Genomic DNA, 24,430 nt, shown 5'->3' on the forward strand with positions numbered 1-24,430 from the left:
GTGATTAGTGTACCATATGTGAAATCAGAGGAACAACTTGCAGATATTTTGACTAAAGCAGTGTCTAGCCATGTATTTAGTGACTCACTTGACAAGTTGGGCATTGGTGACATCTACGCACCAACTTGAGGGGGAGTGTTGGCGTGAGTCCTATTTTAGATAGGAAATTAATATAAAGATTCTTGTAAATATTGTATTACTTGTTCTATTAGGATTAGCTTTTATCTTTTCCTTGGGTAAAAAGATATTGTACACTATATATACACCTCCTTTGAGAGAAGAATAATATATCAGAAATTCACCATATATCCTTATATTTGACTCCACCTATTCTCTCTTCATCGCTGATGCTTCTTCTCATCTTCTTCAGTATTGCCGGCTCTTCTCTGGCCACTTCCCCAAAACCCATCTGTAGAAAGCTACAGTTCATAGGCAAAACCTCACTCAATTAGGCTCTACCTTCCTTAACGGGCTTCCATTTCATCTAATGCTCACCCAATTGAGAGATATTTAGTTTGATTTGTTCTTGGGCATGATGAATTTTGTTCCTTATTGTTCATAATTCATGAACATTTCGTTATCTTTTTCTAGTTGTTTTAGGAAATATGGGGTCCTAGTTTCTTCTTGACTTAGTTGCCTTAGATTAAATGATAGTGATAAGCTTAATTGGAATGAATTAGTTTGAATTCCAATCACAAAAAACCTTGTTCGTATGCATTTTATGTTCATGAAAACTCCTTCCTTTTTTTTTTCTTCACAAAACTATTTAGGGGTGCTTTGGCAAATTTCTTAGATGAGAGGTTGAATCATCCTTTTCCAGGGTGACTCACATGCCTCATCTATCGTAGTCTTCATAGCTAGACATTTTTTGACGCATAGTTGAAAAATGAGTGATTCACTGTTTCTTGGGCAAAATGAGTATAGGCGGGCATAATTTCACTGTGTTTGAACTGCTGTCAGCATTTGCAAACTGCATCTCATCTTGAAATGTGCTCTTCTCAACTTCAGGAAAACTTCTGTCTAACTAAAACTGATAAAATTGAAGTATAACTGCAGACCCTTAACTGTGAAGTTATTTTGCACAATGGGGATTGATATAATGGATGTATGTTGCAGTATGCTTATTTCCTAATCTCTTCTTTTCTTGGTTGCTTGCTCTCTCCTCAGTACTCAGTACATTAATTCTTGTTGATGCAGGTCTTTCCCTTCTTCAATATCCCAGGGTGATGCACTTTAGGGAGCCATAACCTACATAAATGAGATTTTCCAATCAAGTACATGCATGACTACACTAATTTAACAATATCAATTTATGCATATTGTAAACTAACAATTGCACGCTAACGCTAAGAAATTGCATACAGGTTTATGCAATTGCATATTGTAAACTAACAATTGCACCCAGAAACTATGAAATTGAATACAGGTATATGCAATTGCATATTGTAAACTGAGAGTTGCACATATGCGCTATCAAATGTAGTGGTTCAATTTTATTTTTCATTAATTCAATGTGGTTCAATCATTCGACCATTTAGTAATTCTTTTTGTTGAAAGTTTTTAAATTCATATTTGTATCAACAATAATATGTTTGATATTATTGATTTGTTTGTGTGTTAATTAACAAAATATAGTAACATTGGTGATAATCAACAAAGTTCAATTTTCTTTCCATTAGTTCATTGTGGTTCCATTTAGTAGTAAATCACAAAAGTTCTATTGAATAATTTATTTAGACAAACCTACCTAACAAACGCTAAGCGACTCGTTCGTCACGTAAATGATGTCGTCCCTTGACCAAATTACCAAACGAATGCCATGATTTACTCAATGAACGAGGCCCTCAGTGTTCATTGGGTAAATTATGTCGTTCGTTGGATAAATCACTTAACAAACACCTTGACAAAAAAATAAATCACTTAACGAACGAAATAATTTACATGGTAAACGAAAAAGGGCTCTTTTTTTAGGTAAACAATATTGTTCGTTGAGTAAATTACTCAATGAACACCATGATTTACTCAATAAACGTCTCATTCAACGTTCGTTAGGTAACATTGACGTTCAATGGGTTATAGGAATTTTGACTCGTTACCAAGCAAACAAAATAATTTACACAACGAACACTAAGGGGCTCGTTCATTAGGTAAATAATGTCGTTCGTTAGGTAAATTACATAACAAACGGAATAATTTGCCTAGTAAACAATAAAGGGTTCGTTCGTTGGGTAAATAAGGTCGTTCGTTGAGTAAAATACTCAACAAACACCATGATTTACTCAACAAACGACTCCCTCAACGTTCGTTGGGTGAAAATTGATGTTCGGTGGGTAATGGGCATTTAGACTTGTTACCAAGCGAACATAATAATTTACACAAGGAATACTAAGGAGATCGTTCATTGGGTAAATTACATAGCGAACGAAATAATTTACACAAGGAATACTAAGGAGATCGTTCATTGGGTAAATTACATAGCGAACGAAATAATTTACCAAGTAAATGACAAAGGGCTTGTTTGTTGGGTAAATAATGTCATTCATTGAGTAAATTATTCATTGAACGCACATATACATTAGTCATATGGTTCTCAACAGTCCTGATCTCTTAGACCACAGGATCCAAGAGATTTGTGGTCACTCACAGTTGGATGTAAATTCAACGGTTCACTCACTCTTACACTCCTTTTAAGAAATTTTTTTGAACTGTTGGATGTTACATCCAACGGTGGGTGACCACATTCTCTTGGACCCCTGTGGTTCAAGAGATCGGGGCTGTGGTTCTCAATTACAATGTTAAACCCCACATTAATTAATTCAATGTGGTTCAAACATTTGAGCATTTTGATATGTAGGTCTTTATTTAAGGTAAGAGTAGATGAGCAATGTGTTTCCAATTATTATTGAAATAAAAATAATAATATGACTATGCGATCACGCATGATCGAAGAAACTCTGGCATAGACATCCCAACTAAGATTGCAAACTCAAAATAATCAAAAAGATATCAAGCTTGAAAAAACCAAGCCATAACAATACAAATAAAACTCTTACAAAAGAGATATGAAAAACTCCCATCAAGGAGAGGTGAAAACTACACAAAGAACCCAAAGAGTCTCTGTGACTTATTCCAAACATAAAAAAACTGCAAAAAGGATGGTGATGGAGATCCGACGCCAAAACGCATGTGGAGATACGACGCCGAGACATAGTCGCATGTGATGGTTGGAGGAAAATCATAACAAAACAAAGACAAATAGGGAAAACCTTTTGTCTCTGAAAATGAGGGGAAAAGAGATGGAGGAAGAGAAGAGGGGAGAGAGGAGAGGGGAGGAAGAACAGTGGATTGTGATGAAGCGAGAGAGAAGAGGGAAGAGGAAGCAGGGAAAGAGACGGAGAGATAGAAGAAGAAAGAAAAGAAAAAAAAAGCATATAGAGGAGAGTGAGAGAGAGAAGGAAAGAAGAGGGAAAAAAAGGTATGGAGTGGGTCTTTATGTTTTACTGTTTTGGATTGTGATGGAGGAGAGAGATGAGGGAAGAGGAAGAAGAGAAAGAGAGGGAGAGAGATGGAGAGATAGAAGAAGAAAGGGAGAGATAGAGAGAGAGAGAGTGTGTGTGTGTGAAACAGAAGAGGAATAAATAAATAAAATAAAAAGGGAGAGATGGGTGAATGCCCAAAAGAGATAGAGAAGGCAAGTTGTGTGTATCTGCAACCTTGGGAAGTTCAGACAAAAAGAAGGGAAAAAAAACCTTGGGAAGTGGGAGAGGGAGGCAGGGAATTGTGAAAGTACTTGGGAAGTGGGAAATGTGACTTAATTACTTTATATAATTTATTTATTTTCTATTTAATCCATTTAATGTTACTGATTATTTTTTTATTCATTATAAGTACTTACATTACTAAATTCTCGTTCAAATTGTTGCTTAATTACTTAAATCTCTATAATCATTTTCATTATTTGCTATTTAATTCTTCCTTGGATAAATTTATTTATGTTCTTAGTTAATTTTCAATCTTCACTATTATTTTTTAAGCATGGTAAAGTGAATAATTTTCATGAAAAATCAAATTATTTTACATCTTTAATTATTTTTCAATTTTTGATAAAAAATAAATATAAGAACGTGTACTATGTCCAATGAATAACGTGAAATAAATTGTTGCTTAATTACTTAAATTTCTATAATCATTTTCTTTATTTCCTATTTAATTCTTCATTGGATAAATTTATTTATGTTCTTAGTTAATTTCAATCTTCACTACTATTTTTTATGCATGGTAAAGTGCCTAATTTTCATGACAAATCAAGTTGGTTTACATCTTTAATTATTTTTCAATTTTTGATAAATTAATAGATATAACAACGTGTACCATGTCCAATGAATAACGTGAAATAAGGTTACTCATGTATCTTATCATGCAATTTATAAAGTGTAAAATATTGTACTAAAAAATGATAAATAAATTACTAAGGGGTGTTTAATTCTCTTTCATTAATTACTTCAGATTTTTTAAGTCACAGAGTTTGTCAGGTCGCAATATAATCAACTTAAATCACACAAACCCACTATACAATGCATTTCCTTCTAATATTTTGTGTCAAAATAATAGATGATTGACTAAATAAACTTCTTCTAAAGTTTCATTAAAAATTTTCATGTATTTATCATAATTTTCGTGGTTTTTATCCAATTTTTATCGACATCGATATTTTTCCGATATTTCCATTGATATTTTCGTGTTTTTGAACCACTGATATTTCCGAAACTATCGGTATTTAAGACCTTGATAAAAGTGAAAGAGCTTGATCACTTGAGCTATAGAAACTGGCTGACTTCGTTTTTAACCTCTAGAAACTTGAATAATGAGACTGTTGTACTAGAGAATTCTTTATTGACAGCAGGGATAAGTTACTTGTGCGGTTGGAAGAATATATTTGCTCTTTGTTAATGTTGTGTTCTTTATAGAAAAAACTCTTTCACAATTTTTGTTTTGATGAATTTAGTGGAAAATAGTATTGTTATGCATACTAGTGGTTTTAGGTCTGTAATCCTATGATGGTAGTGTGTATGTGAAAAGCCTACTCCTTATAGTTTAGACTATGGTTTACATTCGAAAGAAAGAAAAGTGAACCAACAGAAAAAAGAAAAAAGAAAAAAAAAAAAGGAAATATTTTTTTAAAAAAATTAATTATTACAAGAAATGCAAATAAAGTATGTTGTGATCACAAACCAAATCTTAGGAATCAATTCAAAAAACAAAAAATGAAAATGAAATTTGAGTCATCATCAATGATCACAAACCAAGCAAGAAAACATCTTTTTAGCAAACGACTTGGGAGATGGCGATCCAAGTGAGGTTGCGCAGACCACAATCTCATATTCGTCTGCTCCACTTTCCCTGGCTTTCTCACATTCATCTGAAAATTTCTTAAACGATGCTTCCACATAACTGACAGCCTTGGAAACAGACATCTTCTCCACCAGTTTGTTGGGATAAATATCCTTTCTATGGTCCCCATTTATGGCCGCTGCCAATTGCACTACTTCTTCTTGAAAATCACTCATTTTGGCCCCGTCTTTGGATGTAGTCTCTCGTAGTTTCACAGGTTCGGGCAAAGTCACTGCGAAAGGCAGAGACGTCAAACAATGAAACACTCAAGAACTCTCAAACGGTGATTCAACAACACCACAAATTTGTAGGCATAAAAAAGATCGATACTTATGTATGAGAACAAAAAATCTTTAAATTTAGGTTCACCTGGACAGTCAGTTCTTGGGGTTGATCTACTTAGGACACCCTCAAAGGTTCCCGCCCAAGCATCACGCTTTGTAAGAAACTCTTTCAGGTTGAAAATCTTCTTCACAGTTGCTGGGATTGAGGAGTGCTCGAATTCTGATGAGGGATACGGCCCTGAAGGGCCATGCAACACTGCATTTTTGTTATAAAAAAAATTAATTAGTAACCAGTAATTTTTTGTGTCTGACTTGTAATGACTACTTTTTTTTTTCTCCATCCATGTATGGGAAATTTATGCAAGGGGTTACCCTTGAGTGATACTTTTATAATTAGTAAATACGATTCAAATAGTTTTGTTGTTTGAGTTACCTGTTCCACGTTCAATCCATGGAGAGATTAAGATAGCTGGAACCCGAACACCAAGACGATCGAATTTGAAGTTGTATGGCTCGGGACCGGCGATATCATCTGGACTAGGAACATCCGTCACAGGTGTTGGAACATGATCATAGAAACCGCCATGCTCGTCATATATTATTACAAACAACATTTCATTCCATTGGGGACTTGCTCTTAGTGCTTCATACACTTCTTTTATGAACTTCTGGCCTTCAGAGACATCGTGGGACGGGTGATCATCATTTGCAGGAAATGATAACACGTCAAAGAACCTTTGCTCCACCACCACATAGTTTGGTAACTTCCCCTCCTCGCAGTGCTTCTTGAATTGCAGATCAAACTGATGGAAATTCTTAATGTACTTCAATTTTCTTAGGTTCCTGCCATGTAAATTAAAATTCAAAACGAAACATGAGCGCTTTTTACTTCTTTGTTAATTAGAATAAATTAATGAATTTCTACCATAAATGGTTTGCCCACAAAAGATAGAGAAGGAATAAGATAATAGAAGGTTTAAGAAAACAAGAGGTGATACATGTGAGGAAAGACAATATATAGTTGCTTTTGTAAAATTAAAATTATAACCTAGAACGATTGTCCTTTTTTATGTGTTATCATGATTTCTTTTCCCTCTCATCTTTTATGTATCCAAATATTTTCAAATTATTCTCAAGCATCCAACTTAAAATCAATTAGCAATGATATGGGATTCACACTCCAACACAAATATCTAGTCTAAAAACATTAATTATATTAATATTAATAATCCATGTGACATATAATATATATATAACAACTGGTCATCCAATTGCAAGATTGGACGTTTCAATTTTTTCTTTTGTTTTTGTTTTTAATAGCGCAATTGGTCTATTTAAATAATGGCAAAAGAAAAAGTAACATGTGTTTTAAAATAACTTTGAAGTAATGATGGGTTTCATGCTAATGACTTGATAAATTAAATGGGTAGGAAGAGAAGAGAAAAAGCAATAGTTATGTAATAAGGGGACAACTTTGGATTTGAATGGCAAATGGAATCATTTAGGTGGATTTTCACATGGCATGCATGTTCTTTTATATATATATTAATCATGCTGAAGCTAAAGAAAGTTGACCCAATATCCGCATGCCATTAATTTAAGGACGGAGGTCGAGCAGTTCATTTTCTCTTTGATTTCTTTTGTATAATACTTCTCTCGTTTGTTTAACCATTTAAAGTTAGGTGAAGTCTTAGCAGGATTCAACTGGCAGTCTCCAAAATTCCAACCTGGCGTTCTAGGAATTTTGCAACATAGCCTTTCGAAATAGAGATTTTGTACTGCATTTTTTTCTCACGGATACTATGTAATTCGAATCTAAAATCTCTTATATGAAAGTGAATGCCCTTCTACTGTGCTAGATAGAACTTGTTGGCTTCAACTGCTATTTTTATTTTTAGTTCGCATTGTCTATGACCAATTGAATTCATTTTTTTAGAGAAGAAATTAAGCACCAAAAACAAGGAAATAAAAAGACAATATTTTATTATGTGTTTCTGTTAGCATGATGAAGAAGTTATTACTCTAAAAACTTGCATTTAAATATTTAATTAGAAACTAGTCTTTTTGTATGCGCTTCCGCGCTTATGAGAGGCTTTTTTTGTTTTTTGTTTTAAAATAATTTATTTTAGAATTAAAAAAATAATGGGTAATTGTGTTCCATAAAAATAGAATCTATTATCTGATTTTTGTTTTAATTTTAAGTATATATGAAAAAGTGTGAATTTACCATATTATCCTCATTTAATTAATAATTTCAATTCTTAACGTTAAAATTAATCAAGGGTATTTTTTAGTATTTTGAATGTTTTATCATTCTCTGCCTTTTGCTCTATATATATAGATTATGGAATTATGTAAGCTATATATCTAAATTCAAGTCCGAAGAACAAAAAAAAAAAAAAAAGAACATAAAAGTTTCTAATATATTAATTTTAAAATTGCTTGTTATAAATTCCAAGTTTTCAAAAAATTATCACTCAAAATTCACTTGTATCTCTCTGTTCATCAAATATTTATATTTTTGTTGGTATAAAAATTAATCAATATTTTTAGAGAGACGAAAAAAAAAAAAAGAGGAAGTTACAAATGCTGAAACTTGTTGAAAGAGAATTATTTGAATTTTTGTTTACCTGTACAGAAGAGTGGAAGGGAAGGTCTGAAAGTAAATCCCGAAAGAAAAGTCTTCTTCATCCAACGACTGAAATATAGTCTTTTGAGGCAACCCTTCGACCAGCGTCTTAGTATCATTCCCCGTCAGCCCATGCGACGTCGCAGAGTGGATGTACTGCCGGTTCGGCTGCGTTGCAGCCGGAACCGAAGCAAACCATTGGTCACACACCGCAAACTCCTTCACCAGCTCCCTGTGAACGGCGACGTTTTCGGGCCTGAAACCGTTCATGACCGTCTCGGCAAGACCAGTCTGTGTTTTCTCTGCGTTTTGGGCGAAACCCTTCATTGTGGGAGCAAGGGTTTTGGTGGCGGAGGCCTCCGTCCATGGCTCGCCGAAGACTTGCTCGTAGACGGCTTGGATGGAGTGGCCTGGGTCCGGGTCCACGTAGGCGGAGTTGTCGCCGAAGAAGACTAGGGCGGAGTTCGGGTCGGAGGTGGAAATGGGGTTGGATTCGGATCCGGTGACGCCGTTGATCTCTGGGTTTAGGGACTTCATCCACCCTAGCATGTGGTCGAAGGAGCGGTTCTCTTGGACCAAAACGACCACAGTTTTGATGGGGCTGCTTCTGCTGCTTGACTCTGTAACCATTGTTGGTGGTGGCGGCGGCAGCGGCAGTGGCAATTAATGGTGTTTTGGTGGTGTCGGAATATGAGTATTGTGTAAATGTTGTTCAGCTTACGTTTTGGATATTTTGATAATGGGTATTTATAGAGAGAGAGAGAGAGAGAGAGAGAGAGAGATGATATTGGAGAAAAAAAAACACGTGATTCATTTTAGGGGCTAATTACAGTTTACTATTATTTGATTTACCTCATGTAACACAATTATACCATGCTCTCAATATTTATTGGAGAATTATGGGATACTTCTTTTTAGTTATGTGGATGACAAATGTGTGTCGCATAGATTAAAATTAAATTGTTTAAAAGATTAATAATTTTGAGAATGTAATTTCAATATAAAACATAATATTAAATAAATAAATAACCTTCTCTCCTACCCAAAACACTTGTTGCCCCTCTTCGAAAATGAGTTGAAATCTCTTGTGCCCAATTTCCATGTGCATTTAAGCGGTAGTGTAAATTTTCGTTGTTCTTCTAAAATGATTGTGCTAGTTCACAAAGGTGCCATTACATTTGGTTTCAAGGTATAAGAATAGTTTTCAGAAGGGCCTCTTGTAGTAGAATAAAGAATGGTGAAGGTTCAATATTGGTAATGGTTTGTGTGGGAGAAAATAATCTCACGTTAATGGTAAGACGCCACATAGATTAAAGGGCGACCACAAGGATCAAATTGCCCTTGATTAAGGGCGACAGAAGATGTGAAACATCTTATCACGCATTAGTTATGGGCATTGGGCAGTTGGCATTATTGCTTAAGGGATTCCTCAGACATGGTGATTTGAGGATATCATGCTCACCTACTTTGCGTAAATATCTCAGACGTCCATATCAACGGATTGTCACTCCTCCAATAAAAGTCGAATACATAGCCTCTTGCGGTCATAAATTAGCCTCCAAAAAGCTTAATATAAACCAACCTTCGCCTTTTGGAGAAAGTAACTATTCCTTGAGCTAAGAAACCCTATTTTTTCTCTCCGGATAGGCAAATTGATTTAGGCATCAGAGGTTCTTTGTCTCACACCACACCAGTGTATTCAAAGACTAGCTATCCGTAACGGGCGGCCCGACTCGTGTAGAATCAACCCATTTAATAAACGAACTATGTCGGACCCGTCTATTTAGGAAAATCATCAATCCTGGACTGAGTCCATGGCCCAAACTCATATGGGCTCGAACTGTACTCATGTTAGGCCACTAAACGGGCCGATATGTGCCCACACCAAATTTGACTTATGTATTGCATTTTTTTACAACTTCATTTAAATATTTTGTACAATTATGTGTATACGAATAAGCTTTATCTATATATATAAAGCAAAAGGCAGAGAATGGTGAAACATTCAAAATACCAGAAAATACCCTTGGTTAATGCAAACATTAAGAATTCAAATTATTAATTAAATGAGGATAATATGGTAAATTCATACTTTTTCATATTTAAAAAAATTAAAAGAAAAAGAAAAATCAGATAATGGATCCTATTTTTATGGAACACAACTACCCATTATCTTTTTTAATTCTAAAATAAATTTACTTATTTTTTTAAAAAAAACCTCTTGCAAGCGCGGAAACGCATGCAGAAAGGCTAGTTATTTATTAAAAAAAAGAGATCAAAAAATTTATTTAAAGTACATTTAAATAGAAAATTGCTAAATTATTGTTTGGGTTTTAAAAATTGAAACTTGGAAAATAAAATTATTATTTTATATATAAAGGAAACATTCATTTTTAATATATATTATTATAGAAAAGAAATAGACTTGAATTTAAGATATATATATGTAATAATATTATATATTATTTTTCTCTAAAACAAGTATAATTTAATAAATAGGCTTTAAACAGGCTGGCCCGTTGAATTTTAGATCGACACAACCCGCAACAAACCACGGGCCACTTGGCCATTTGGACTTAATTACCACATCCCAGCATGGCCCAAAGATATGGATCGTGCCGTGTCAGGCCTTACTTAAGCAAACTGTGCTAGTGCTGTGTTCGAACCGATCCAATCCTTTTGACACCTCTAAAGTCCATGGTAATATTTTTTTCCCTCATATGCATATGACTCCTTTTCAAAGGTGCCTAGCCTCTATGATTTTGAAGTTACACAAAGAGGAATTGAACTCTTAGCCTTCTTCACATTTTCCTTTTCAGTTACACAAACGTGCTTTTTGATGAAAGTCTCAAATTACATCTTTTTAATATTATTTTGGAGACTTTATGATATAATTTTGGCTTAATAAATATAATTTCACTTGTTGTTACATTTTATTCTCACCAATTGGATTTCTGAATTTTCTGTATTAATTTGGTGAACTTATTAGGTGAATTTATTTTGTAGGAAGTTGGAAAGCCAAAAGATGAAGATATATATTTGCCCAAGTTCAAGCCAAATGTGAAGAGAATTGCTGGCGGATTTTATTGAAGAATTGATTGTGGGATTATTGTGATTATAAAGAGAAGTAAAGAGGGAGAAGAGAAGACAAAACTGTTGAAGCTAAAGAGCCTATTTCATGTCATTCATAGTCATTTAACGGCCACTCACCGTTATTTCTTTTCCACTGACTCTCCACCATCAACACATGTTTAATCCAATTAATCCCTCACTTAAACCCTTCATTACCCACCATGAATGTATTAACTTTCCATCACCTCATTGATTACTATAAATAACCCATCAACTCATTTGACAAGGGGACCACTACGACAGATTTCTTTATCCATTTCATTCAAAATTTAGTTATGTTTTCCTTTGTAATAAGTTGCTAGAACTCTAGCTAAGGCTAAAGGGAATGTCCTTTGAGTAAGTTTGTGAATTGTTCTTTAATCCAATATACAGTGTGAATTGCTAAATTCTTTTATTTTTTGTTGTTCAATATTTTCATATCCTTTTATTTTGATTGATGTTAAGTGCTACTGTCTTTTGATGAGTTCAATTATATTTTTCTCATTGTTAAGAACTGACTTCGCATGCTTTTAAATTAAAAGGGTAGATATAAAGCAATTTCATTTTCTGAACAATCATTAATACAAGATAATATTGAAAAATTAAATTGATTTTAATTTCTTTATCTTCCGGTTAAAGTTTCTCAATGATAATTTTAATAGAGTTATAATTTTGGATTAAAGAGCATGAAACATATTTTGCTTAAAGAATTGAACCTTGATGCCTTGGCATTTCCATTATTGATATTTCATTTTAAACTCAATTTCTACAACAATGAAATCAAATTACTTTTCCATTTTGCTTGTCACTTTTATTGTGGTACGTTTAATTATTTCTTTGTGTGTAGACATTTGCCTACCTACTCCTTGAGGATACGATGGTTGGACTTCCAAGATTATTACTACGTGTGACTACTTGCACTTCGGTAGACGCACCACTTTTTCAGTTCCCACCAGCAATGGAGGAAACAAGAGTCACATGACCATTGGTATCCCTAGCTAAGAGCATCTCCAGCAGACTTCCTATCCTCTCATCTCTAGCTACTTTGGCTAAAAAGAAGGAAAATCCTCCTTCTAGCAGACTCCTTACTTGGCTCTCTATTTTGGAGAACCAACTTTTGACTTTCTACATCTAACAAGGAGGAGAGAGAAATGGAGGCTTGCCAAATTGAAGAGAAAGAGAAAGAGATTGAAAAAGGGGAAGAGAGATAGAGACATGTGGGAGGTTAGGGGGGTTGGGTTTCTACTTTTCTTTTTAATATATTTGATTTGCAAGAGAAAGAGGGAGAAAGATAAATAGAAAATAATAATAAAATATTTCAAATTAGCCAAAATAAAGAACATTGCTGAAAGAAACACCTTTGAAGTAGTTTGCTATTTTAACTAGAATTTGATTAAAATTTGAAGACTCTCCTGGAGATGCTCTAAGTCCATGAAAATATTTATTCCCTCATTTGCATATGACACACTTTTTCAAAAGTACATAGCCTGTATGATTTTTAAGTTACATTGAAATATTGGCCTTCTTAACACTTTCCTTTTTAGTTACTAGGTGCGTTTTAAGTAATTTCATCATTGTTAAAACTTGGATTCTCTCGATGATAGACAATGATGATATTTACCATATTTCATAGTAGGTCATCATCTTGAGATGTGATTGAGAGAGAAAAATTATGGTTTAACAACTATATCTTATTAAGAAATGCTAGCTACCTTTTTTCTTTTGTCGTTTTTATTCATTTTGTGTCACGTGTATTCCACTTACACATAAATCTATATATTTAGTGCAAAATATTAAGGTCATGTTTGGTATTCTATTTGAATTCGAATTTTTTAAATTCAAAACAAAATATGACTTCAAAATTCAAATATTATGTTTGGTAGGTCAAGTTTTGAAAATCCAAACTAAAAAATAGCTCAAAAAAGTATCCAAATACTTGAAAATAGAAAGAAAAAAATAAATTGGTAGAAATTTTTTTTTTCTAGTAATAGTTTTTAAGTTGCATACCAAATAAGTTTCTGAATCTTAAAATATGGATTTTTAGAGACAATGGGGTCTAACCCAATTAAAAATGACCTTGATTTTCAGACTAGTGGTCTCAATTCAAACCCCCTAATAGTTTGCTTGTAAAGTTAATCTATAAGTTTTTTAAACACATTAAATACATAAATTTAGGTGTAAATAAAATACGCGTGACACAAAATAAATGAGAAAGACAAGAGGGGAAAATAGCTAACTTTGCTCTATTTGATTTTGAACGTGAGGGTAGAAAGAACAAGCACGAAAAAATACCATTGATTGTTTTTTAAACACCATGATTAGCATAGGCCAAAACATTATAAAACACAAAAAGCCAAATTCAAATGAACTTTATGATTTGGACTATCATCAATACACATAAATCGATCATTAGTGCAAACAAAAAGTTGTTAATCACACAAAAAGAAAAGGGAACCGAAAAAGAAACGCGTCCATATACAACGTTTTTTTCTTTAGGAATTTACAGTCCAATGAAGAGACATGAAAAGACAATTTACAACACAAGCAAATAATGACCCGCAACATAATTGTCTTGTACTTCTGTTTTATTTAACAATAAAACTTACTTGTTTTTTTCTTTAGGAATTTACAGTCCAATGAAGAGACATAAAAAGACAATTTACAACACAAGCAAATAATGACCCGCAACATAATTGTCTTGTACTTTTGTTTTATTTAACAATAAAAATTACTTATTTTAAAAAATAAAATAAAATAATGACCCGTAACGTTGTTGGTCTAAATGATTTTTCATGAATGATTGAGATGTAAAACCCAAGAAATTTAGGTGCTCCAAACAAATTGAGTCATCAGTTATCACAAACCAAACAAGAAAATATCCTTTGAGCAAACGACTTGTGATATGGTGGTGAAGGGGAGGTTTCACAGACGACAATCTCAGATTCATCTGCCCCACTTTCCCTGGCTTTCTCACATGCATCTGAAAACTTCTCAAATGCTGCTTCCACATATTTGAGAGCTTCTACAACAGATATGTTCTCCACCAATTTGTTTGGATATATATCCTTTCTATGGTCTCCGTTCAAAGCCGCTGCCAATTGCACTAGTTCTTCTTGGAAATCACTTAAGTGGGCCCCCTCTTTAGATGCAGTCTCTCGTAGTTTCGTAGGTTCACCCAAAGTGACTGCAATTAATTAATCAACAAATCAAACACATGTATATCATATCCATAATCAAATATTGACTTTCCCGACAATACGAAACATTTTCTTCCTCGTTTATTCTTTGCGCTATTATACCATGCGGCGGAGTATGCTATGAAGATTACATTTATGTATTACATTGCGTACAGCCGCTTTAATAAAAGTGGAGCACACTCATACAATGAGTCTCACTTTTATTAGAAAACGAGTACATAAATGTGATTTCTCTAACATTTTCATGTAATATGCATGCTACCCACCAACAATCACTCTACACATTGTGAGATGACATGCACCCGTCATATAAGCAAATTATAATGGTTGCAACAATCAACTAATATAAATTAATGATGAAAAATGTTCCCTTCTCAAACAATGCAGCAACTTAAAATATATATGTTGTTAAATTGTGAATCTGACTCATTAATCAAGTCGATTTGTACTAGAATGTCACGTTCGTGTTCAATTTGGTAGTATGAGTTAGTTGGCAAGTGACACCACAGAGATATTATTATGTACGCATAGGTAAGAGTCGGCAAGGCTTACCTGGACAATCCGTTCTTGGGCTAGTTCTGCTCAGGACACCCTCAAAGGTTCCCGCCCAAGCGTCACGCTTTGTCAAGAACTCTTTCAGATTGAAAATCTTCTTAACTGTTGCTGGGATTGAGGAGTGCTCGAACTCTGATGAGGGATACGGCCCTGAAGGCCCATGCAACACTGCATTTTTAATTATTACAAAAGATTAATTCGTGCAAGTTGTTCCCACTTGTAATAATTTTAGTAACTAATAAGACCTATCTAATCAACAGTATAATTAGTAAATATTTTCTTTTTTGATAAGAAACATAATTAGTATAGATAATTTTATTGTTTGAGTTACCTGTTTCGCGTTCAATCCATGGAGATATTAAAATGGCTGGAACCCGAACACCAAGACGATCAAATTTAAAATTGTATGGCTCGGGACCAACGATATCATCCGGACTAGGAACATCCGTCACAGGTGTTGGAACATGATCATAGAAACCGCCATGCTCGTCGTATATTATCACAAACAACATTTCATTCCATTGGGGGCTTGCTCTTAGTGCTTCATACACTTCTTTTATGAACTTCTGGCCTTCGGAGACGTCGTGGGACGGGTGATCATCATTTGCAGGAAATGATAACACATCAAAGAACCTTTGCTCCACAACCACATAGTTTGGTAACTTTCCCTCCTCGCAATGTTTCTTGAATTGCAGATCAAATGCATGGAAATTGTCGATGTACTTCAATTTTCTCAAGCTCCTGTCATGAGTGGTGTGTACTTCTTTTGTGAATATTAAAGTAAATAAAAATGTTATCCTTTATCATTGCACATGAGGACAGGCTAATGACTTCAAGCTCAACCAAAGCATTGATTAGCGAGCTTGACACCACAACTAATACGACAAGAGAAAAGGTAATGTGTCATCAAACACCGTTGAATGTCCATTTGAATATTATTAGTTATGGCTTCCAACTAATGACAAGATAAACCACTGGCTAGGAAGAATAAAAACAAAGCCAATTTGGGTAGGAAGGAGGACAAATTTGGGATTTTGAATAGCAAATGGGGGCATGCTAATCAAGTAGGTGCGGTATCCACGTGGCATGCTGGGATTAGAGATCAGAGTTGACCAATTATTTGGAGGTCTAACAATTCATTTCTCTTTGATTTCTTTTGTTCAGAATTGAAAATTAGGTATTAATGACGGCTATATAATAATTAGTTTCGCCAAGATAGAACAAAAACTAATGGCGGCTAACCATCTAAATTTAGGTGAGTCTTAGCAATATGCTCTGGCAGAATCCAAAGCTCCAACCTGACGTCTTAGAAATTATGCTACTTGGCCACTTGAATAATCCTCAGAAACCTTTTCCCTATGACTTTTAACACTTATAAAGGATAACACTTATAAATTATTTGTTAATCAGAGCCTTTAGATTCTTTTTAGAAAGAGGGAATTGCTGTGGTACATATTAAAAAAATATTTAATTAACAAGCACATCTAATAAATGATTGAGATTAAAAATCCTTAACCAATCGTAAAACTGAGAAGTTGCCAAGAAAAAAAGGCACTAGAAAATGCATGTAAATTTGATTAAAAACGATGGGAAATGTTGAAAGTAAGAATTCACTCGATTGGAGGTCAAGCACTACTTAAAGGGCCCGAGTATTATTCAAGGCGATTAGTGCATTTTTCAATGGGATATATTTCTAAAGCATGAAGAACTAATAAAAAAAAGAAGATAGAACTCTTTAATGAGTTTAGAGAATGATTAGTATTCGTCAGTGGGGTTTAGTCCGGTTAAAAAAAGTCTTGATTTGCAAATCAAAGTTCTTATATTCGAATCCTATTATATTTTGAACGTGTGTGAAAAAAAAGTAATTAAAGTAAAATGATAAACTGTTTAAATTGTTTTTATTACCTGTAGAGAAGGGTGGAAGGAAAGGACTGAAAGTAAATCCCAAAAGATAAGTCTTCTTCTTCCAACGACTGAAATATTGTCTTCTGAGGCAACCCTTCGACCAGCTTCTGCGTGTCGTTGCTCGTCAGCCCATGAGACGTCGCCGAGTGCACGAACTGCCGGTTCGGCTGCGTCGAAGAAGGAATCGAAGCGAACCACCTGTCACATACCGCAAACTCCCTCACCAGCTCCGCTGAAACGGCTACGTTTTCCGGCTTAAAACCATTCATCACCGTCTCAGCAAGACCAGTCTGTGTCTTTTCAGCGTTTTGGGCAAAACCGTTCATTTTCGGAGGTAGCGTTTTGGAAGCGGAGGCCTCCGTCCACGGCTCGCCGAACACTTGCTCGTAGATGGCTTGGATGGAGTGGCCCGGGTCTGGGTCGACGTAGGCGGCGCTGTCGCCAAAGAAGACTTGGGTGGAGTTCGGGTCGGAGGTGGAAATGAGGTTGGATTCGGATCCGGTAACGCCGTTAATCTCTGGGTTTAGGGACTTCATCCACCCCAGCATGTGGTCGAAGGAGCGGTTTTCTTGCACCAAAACGACCACCGTTTTGATGGGGCTGCTGCTGCTGCTGCTGCTTGACTCCGAAGCCATTTTTGGTGGTGGTTTGGTGGCTTGGGGATTTTGAAAGTTGTGTAAAATGTTGTTGAGCTGGTCGACGTTGTGTGTGTGGCTATATATGGTTATTGAGAGAGAGAGAGAGAGAGAGAGAGAGAGAGAGAGATGATGTTGAACAAGTTTTGGTTGGACTTTGGAGAAGAAGATTGGACATTATGAGTATGATTGATTTTCTATTTTGCTAAAAAGGGTAGAGTTTCACAAGAGTAGTATTATATTATCGTCTGGTTGTTCACTTTCTTAGAGTACATATATATATTTTTTTGGGGGGAATAAAAGCTATACTCTAATCTATTTTAAATTAATCTAATCTCATTTGCCTTTGATCCGAGTTCAGACTCCTTGTATTAGCTTTTAACATCAATAATATTCTATCTCTTATCATTAGAAAAAATTAATTAATCTAATATCTACGATAAGGGGGACTTGAACTTAAGTGTAAGGAGACGGACTCACTATCCTGAGAATAAAAATGATCTTAACAAGTAGGGGTGGACACTGTTTGAATTGGATCTATTTCACCTTAAAATCATGGCCGGAATTACAATATAAAGGTTTATTTCGATTCGGTTTTTGACAAAAGCCATGAAGAAAACCAAACCAAACCAATTTAAGACAGTTTGATTCTTTTTAGTTCGGCCGGTTTGGATCTAAGCCAATTCTCGTTCCTTTTGCATTTTTTCAACCTTATTGGCCCAATTACAACCAACAAATTCTCAACTTGCTCCATACTTAAATCATTTGCTAAAGCATGAAACCATCCTAAAGTTCAACAAGCCATAAAACTTGAAATTTCAATAACTAATATAGCTCAATTCAAATATCCATATATAGTATTATCTAATTAGAGTATTATACATGTAAAATATAATATAAATAAATATACACATAAACAGTTCAGTTTGGTTTAGGCCAGTTTACAACAAAATCAAATCAAATCATATATGATCCGGTTCGATTTTCAAACCGTTTAACTTTTTCTTAATTAAAATTAAATCAAACTGATAATTATGGTTTAAATAGCCCGATTTCATCGGTTCTGCGAGATTGAAAAGATACTGTTGGAATTTTCTTTTCATGAAATATATAAAGTATAATTATCATCATCATTAGAACTGGAAGCCCGTCTCTCTTTCTTTGATTGCCCAAGGAAATGGGAAAACCCACCCTCTCTTTCCCATGCATGTTTGCAAATCAAACATGATAAATGACTTGTTTTGGTCGGAATAAATGAATTAATTTCATACTCATACCAAAAGAATCATTCTTTTTAACAAAGGCTAACCTAAGATAAACTTACGTCTACCATCAATAACAGAACCATTATATGCTAGCAAGCGTGTTGGTATTTAACTGTAAACGAGCAAATTTCTTATAGTGATGTCAAGAATCATATGTTGTAAAGATAATTTCTAAATATTTGAGTCTTCCCCTGAATTGAATAATTATTCTTATGGCATGTTTATTAATCTGTAATTGAATTAGGAGGAATTAAATTTAGAAGGAGTTGGATTGAGGAGAATTAGATTTCGGACTCCTATTGAAGTTGTTTACTAAACCATATGGATTGAAGGGGGTTAGATTCCAGATTCCTATTGAGTTGTTTACTAAACCATATGGAATTGGGGTAGGAGTAGTCCTAATTACTAAAATGTCCTCGTTGTTGGGTTAAAGTGGATGACAAATTTGAATTTTTAAAAATTGTGTGAGGATGAGTAAAAAAGATGAATTCCTAATGGGTTAGTTCTCTAGGAATTAGAATACCACCACCCATCCAAGAATTGAATTCCTCCTAAATCAGAAATTCAATTCCTAATTTTGTGTGGACCCCACTTACTTTTTAATTTCTTGATGTGAAGTAAATACAAGAATCCTCCATAGGTGGAATTCAATTCCTGATTAGTAAATACACTATTAATAAAGAGGAAAATATATGATTGATTTTCTATTTTGCGAAAAAGCGTAGAGTTTCACAAGAGTAGTATTCTATTATTGTAGAATTCTTTTAACTGGTTGTAATAAGAAGTTTATCTGTGTGTTCACTTTCTTACTTCTTTTTTCTTCTTTTTTTTTGAATAAAAGTGATAGTCTATTCTACTTTAAATTAATCTAATATATGAGAAGAGGGACTCGAACTTAGATGCAAAGGGACGGACATAAAAATGGTGTTAACAAGATATTGTTGGAATTTTCTTTTCATGAAGTGAAGTATAAGGTATAATTGTCATTATCATTACAACAGGAAGCCCGTCCCTTTCTTTGGATGCCCATATGGAAATGGGAAAACCACACTCACTTTCTCATACATGTTTGCAATTATCAAACATGATAAATGACCTGTTTTGGTCGGAATAAACGAATTAATTTCATACTCATACCAAAAGTATCATTCCTGTGAACAAAGTCTAACCTAAGATAAACCTGCTTCTACCATCAACAATAACGGAACCATTATATGCTAGCAAGAGTATCGCTACCACTCTCATTCTCTTGAGTTTTTATGGTAATAAGCATCACTTTACAGTACATCGATATTTAACTCTAATAGAGTAAATTTTTTATAATAACGTAAAGAATTATATATTGTAAATTATAAAAATAATCATATTAAGTAAAAAATATTCTATTTTAATATATTCTAAATTACAAAGAGAGAGACTCGAACTAGAATTCAAAATGAAAACCATCTCTATAAATAATTTACAAATATTAGAGTCTTCCCTCAATTGAATAATTATTCTAATAAAGAGGGGACCACATAAAAAGATGCGTGTATAACTATATATCATGGGGTGGTAGTTGAGTTGATGACTTGCAATGCGATCTCAAAGTACGTGATTAGCATATTAAGCAGAAGCCCACAAGGCACCACAAAAAGAAATTTCTTATTTATAGGCTGCCAAAAGTATATTGTATAGGATTTTTTCTTCTTTTTCTTTTTATTTTCCGTGGTCAACTGTGTATGGATAATTGTAGTAGGTATGAAATTTGGGTTTACCAAGTCATGCGAACGAACAAAGAATATGCTATGCGTGTAAATTGGCACACGGAGTTGTAATGGCGAAAGCAATCTCGAGGTCAACGAGAAACGAAATTCTGTTCAACTTTATCAGTATTTTTAAGGGAGATTTATTATTATACCCAATATGAGGGTCAAATTATAAAAATATCATATATGAAATAGACTTTAAAAACACACCCAAAGCCCATTTACAACATAACAAAAACGCTTTTAACTTCTTATAAATTACAAAATTGCCATCAATTTCTTAAAACAAGCCCAACTCCAAAATCTTATAAAAATACCTAAAACACTCAATAGGGCATTAAAGTAATTTAATAATCAATATTAAATTCAATAAGGCCAGCTATTATTTTTTGGGTTTTTTTGGGTTTGTTTATATAAATTCAATTGTGTAGGGTTTATTTATAATATTAGTGTTAGAAATGAGTATATCACTAAATATCTCTATTTTTAATGATTTCACAGTAAAAATTAAAAAACTCGTCTAGTAAACATTTCGTTTTTAATTATGTGATTACCCTTAAAAATGGTGCAAGAAAAGATGATGTGGAAGAAATGTACACCAAGTGATTTGGGATTGTGACACCACTCTTAGTAGTCACAATCCACCACCCTTGGAGGCCGACATCCTAGTTGGCACATTTCCGATTGAGTTCAACTGTTCCCATAATAAAATTATTAATTATATATAAAATGTTTTCATATCTCTAGCCTTCATCCTATCACCCTTCCTCCACTATTCTTTCATCCCTCATTCTGTGTTTCCCCCTATTTCTAACAAAAAAATTGTAAATTGAAGCTTAAAAATGAAATGATTATCAAATCGATCTTAAGTTTTTTATTTTGCTTAATTAAAAACAACAATGAAGTACATCCATCACGTCACTAATCTAATGTTTTAGCCATGGAGGCACCTCCTCAAGCCAACACGCCTTAATTAAACTAAGTGTATTTGCATTAGGAAATTGCAAATACATGAGACTTGATGTACAAGTGGCATACACGTAGGAAACCAAAGGATTTCTAAAGTGCCACGCCATCACTTTGGACGAAAATTCTAATCAACTTGCTAACATCTTTCAGTTAGTATAGGATTTCTCAAGGGTAAAATTGACCATGCAAAGTGGAGTTATGGAACAAGTTGGGTGAGGGGCGAAGTATAGAATTCAGTTCTTAGTTTCTGTTAATTTATAAATATTAGAGTCTTCCCTATACTTGATGTAAAGGGAGAGCGGAACACACGCTGAAGCTAAACTAATTCTCCACGATTAAGAAAAACAAATGTTCAACAAAAGAGTTCCCACCAAAACTATGATTTAGGTGAGAAAAGAGAAAACATCAGCATACAGGGCCATACCATCATCAAGCATCTTAAATGTAAAGATTTGCAGACGCATAATCTAAAGCAAGACACAAGCTAAATTTACAGATTTCATTTAAATACAATTTAGTACAAATATTATACCGTCCATACATAAGAACAGAAAATACAGAAAATGCTTCTTTTCCAGGGTAGCCGAGTATCATCTTTAAGATTGTGTCACTAAGCCCAATAAATATTCTACTACACATCCATTACAATAATAAATGCTAATACAATTTTCATTCGTAGATAGATTTTTATTAATTTATCCAAAATCTTCAATTTCTAAATTCGATATCCAAGATTTAACGTCACTTCAAAGAGTGATATTCTAATTAACACATATAGTAAATCTTCAATTTATGTAATTCGAATAAGGATGTAAACTCGAATGAAACCCAAGTCCACCCTCGTTCAAATGACAACAACAATTAACTCATTTGTTTATACAAAGAAATCACGGTCGAACCGTACAAAGACCAACCAACATGTAATTGAAGTAACCGAATGCTTCACCTGCTCTAATGGCTCCTGATCTGAACCAAGTCTTCTTCAAACTCAAGAAAAGAGCGTAACCAATTAGATCACACATGCTACTGCTACTGCTACCTCCAACTACTCAAAGATCGTGGTCTCAAAGATTAAAAGAGCGAAAAAGAGCTTGATAGATTTACCCGTGGGGCAGAATAACTGTCACTCATAATATGATGCCTTCGCACCATTGCCGCAGCCTAGGGAGGTCTACTCTCTGCGGATATTGAAGTCTGTGCACGTTTACTATTTATAGTAGTGGTTCCTCTGAAACCCTATCTAGGGTTGTGGGCTTCTCAGGTCTATTTTGGGCTATAATATTGGCTATGCCGGGCCTATTAAGCCGGTTTCATGAACATAATGGTTTGTAGAAAAAGGGCTAGGCTCTTCAGTTCGAATTACAAAGGTTCAAGAGGACATACGTCACTAGTTTCGGTTGTTTTTTTTTTTTTTTTTTTTTGGGTCCTTTTAGACAGAAATTCTTTTGCTCCATCTCCATCCAAATTAGGATAGAAATTGTATTGTAACAAAATAAAAAAAAGAATAGGAATTGCACTTATATGGTGATTGCGTTTCTTTGATTGTCCAAATTATGGATTTCTTATGTTACTTACGCGAATTATGGATCTCATCAATGTCTACAAATTTTTTTTTTTGGCAATATAAAAGAGAGAAGAATGAAAGTTGAACTCACACCTGCTAAAGACCAACATATTCTATTTGAAGGACACATGCAATTGCCGGGACTCAAACTCTAATAAACTTGGTGGATTATGAGTAACCCCAAACCCCAATTCTCAACTTGCTGAATTATTCATTAGTTAGTGAGCGTCATCAAAACTCAATTTTTACAATAGGTGTGTCCAGCAGATCATTGGGTTGCATATAAATTGTCACTTTCTTTTTTAACTTGCCATATATGAAATAATTGAAATGGTTTGTCTATTTATTTTGTTTGTGAGTAATTTTGGAATTTCATGTCAAATGATGATGATTTTTAGTATAACATTTGTTTATAGCACATCGGTATTTTAGTATAAAAATTTGTGTGTCCCTTTCTCGCACACATCCTTTAAAATCTTAGAAACAGCCTAATAAGATTACTACTGTATTACTCCTGATTTTCTGAACATTTTGGGGTCAATTTGTATTCAGAAGAAAAATGGCTTCCTAAGTAAGTAGTGCAAAAGGAGGAAAAGAAAAACACTCAACAATCGAAGTCATTGGAGTATCCTTGTAAAGTTATGAATACATAATGCCTCTCACATGCATGTGAAAAATAATTAATGACCATATACCAATATATCTAGAGCAGCGGCCGAGGTTGTTCACATGTGATCTTTAATCCACATTACTTCACTTCCAACCAAAAAAAAATCTACATTACTTCACTGGTCAGTGATTTTGTTTTTCTTTTTGGTTGAAACAGTCAAATTCATCGATAAACAGAACAAAACACAAAATACAAACAGGAAGAACACAACACCAAAAAAAATTATTGCAATACAGAAAATCTTAAAAAATGAACAACTAAGCACATACATTGCAAGACAGTGGTCAGTGATTTTTAAAAATAAATTTTCTTTCATTTATATATAGGGCTGAAAAATGAGGGGCTATGTCCCGTCGTGCTTCTAATCAGCTTAAAGCAAATATAAAATTTTAAAAAAATATATATTTATAGTAAGGTTTATGCAAAGATGGTCCAACATTATTTTTAATTGAATTTAAAAAAATCTACTTGGTTGTTCTTATATATAGATATTTAAAGAGATTGATA

At 34.0% G+C, this 24,430-nt stretch overlaps 2 protein-coding genes across 3 annotated transcripts; both read right to left on the reverse strand.

Moving 5' to 3' along the window:
- Positions 5,157-9,038, reverse strand: LOC18786551 (non-specific phospholipase C3). The gene is made up of 4 exons (XM_007218958.2): positions 8,306-9,038; positions 6,109-6,518; positions 5,761-5,931; positions 5,157-5,623 (listed from the first exon to the last, which is right to left on the reverse strand). Exons 1-4 carry the CDS (start codon positions 8,932-8,934, stop codon positions 5,289-5,291), a joined length of 1,545 nt encoding a protein of 514 aa, XP_007219020.1. The 5' UTR covers positions 8,935-9,038; the 3' UTR covers positions 5,157-5,288.
- On the reverse strand, positions 13,867-17,930 carry LOC18785570 (non-specific phospholipase C3). Of its 2 annotated transcripts, XM_020558030.1 has the most exons (5): positions 17,788-17,930; positions 17,073-17,678; positions 15,499-15,908; positions 15,165-15,335; positions 13,867-14,599 (listed from the first exon to the last, which is right to left on the reverse strand). In XM_020558030.1, the coding sequence occupies exons 1-5, from the start codon at positions 17,883-17,885 to the stop codon at positions 14,265-14,267; spliced, it is 1,620 nt and encodes a 539-aa protein (XP_020413619.1). In that variant the 5' UTR covers positions 17,886-17,930; the 3' UTR covers positions 13,867-14,264. The 2 variants fall into 2 exon arrangements, with proteins under 2 accessions (XP_020413619.1, XP_007219017.1); XM_007218955.2 differs by having other exon boundaries at positions 17,073-17,926.

Source organism: Prunus persica, chromosome G2 (genome assembly GCF_000346465.2).
Source record: "Prunus persica cultivar Lovell chromosome G2, Prunus_persica_NCBIv2, whole genome shotgun sequence".
Classification (NCBI taxonomy): Eukaryota; Viridiplantae; Streptophyta; class Magnoliopsida; order Rosales; family Rosaceae; genus Prunus; species Prunus persica.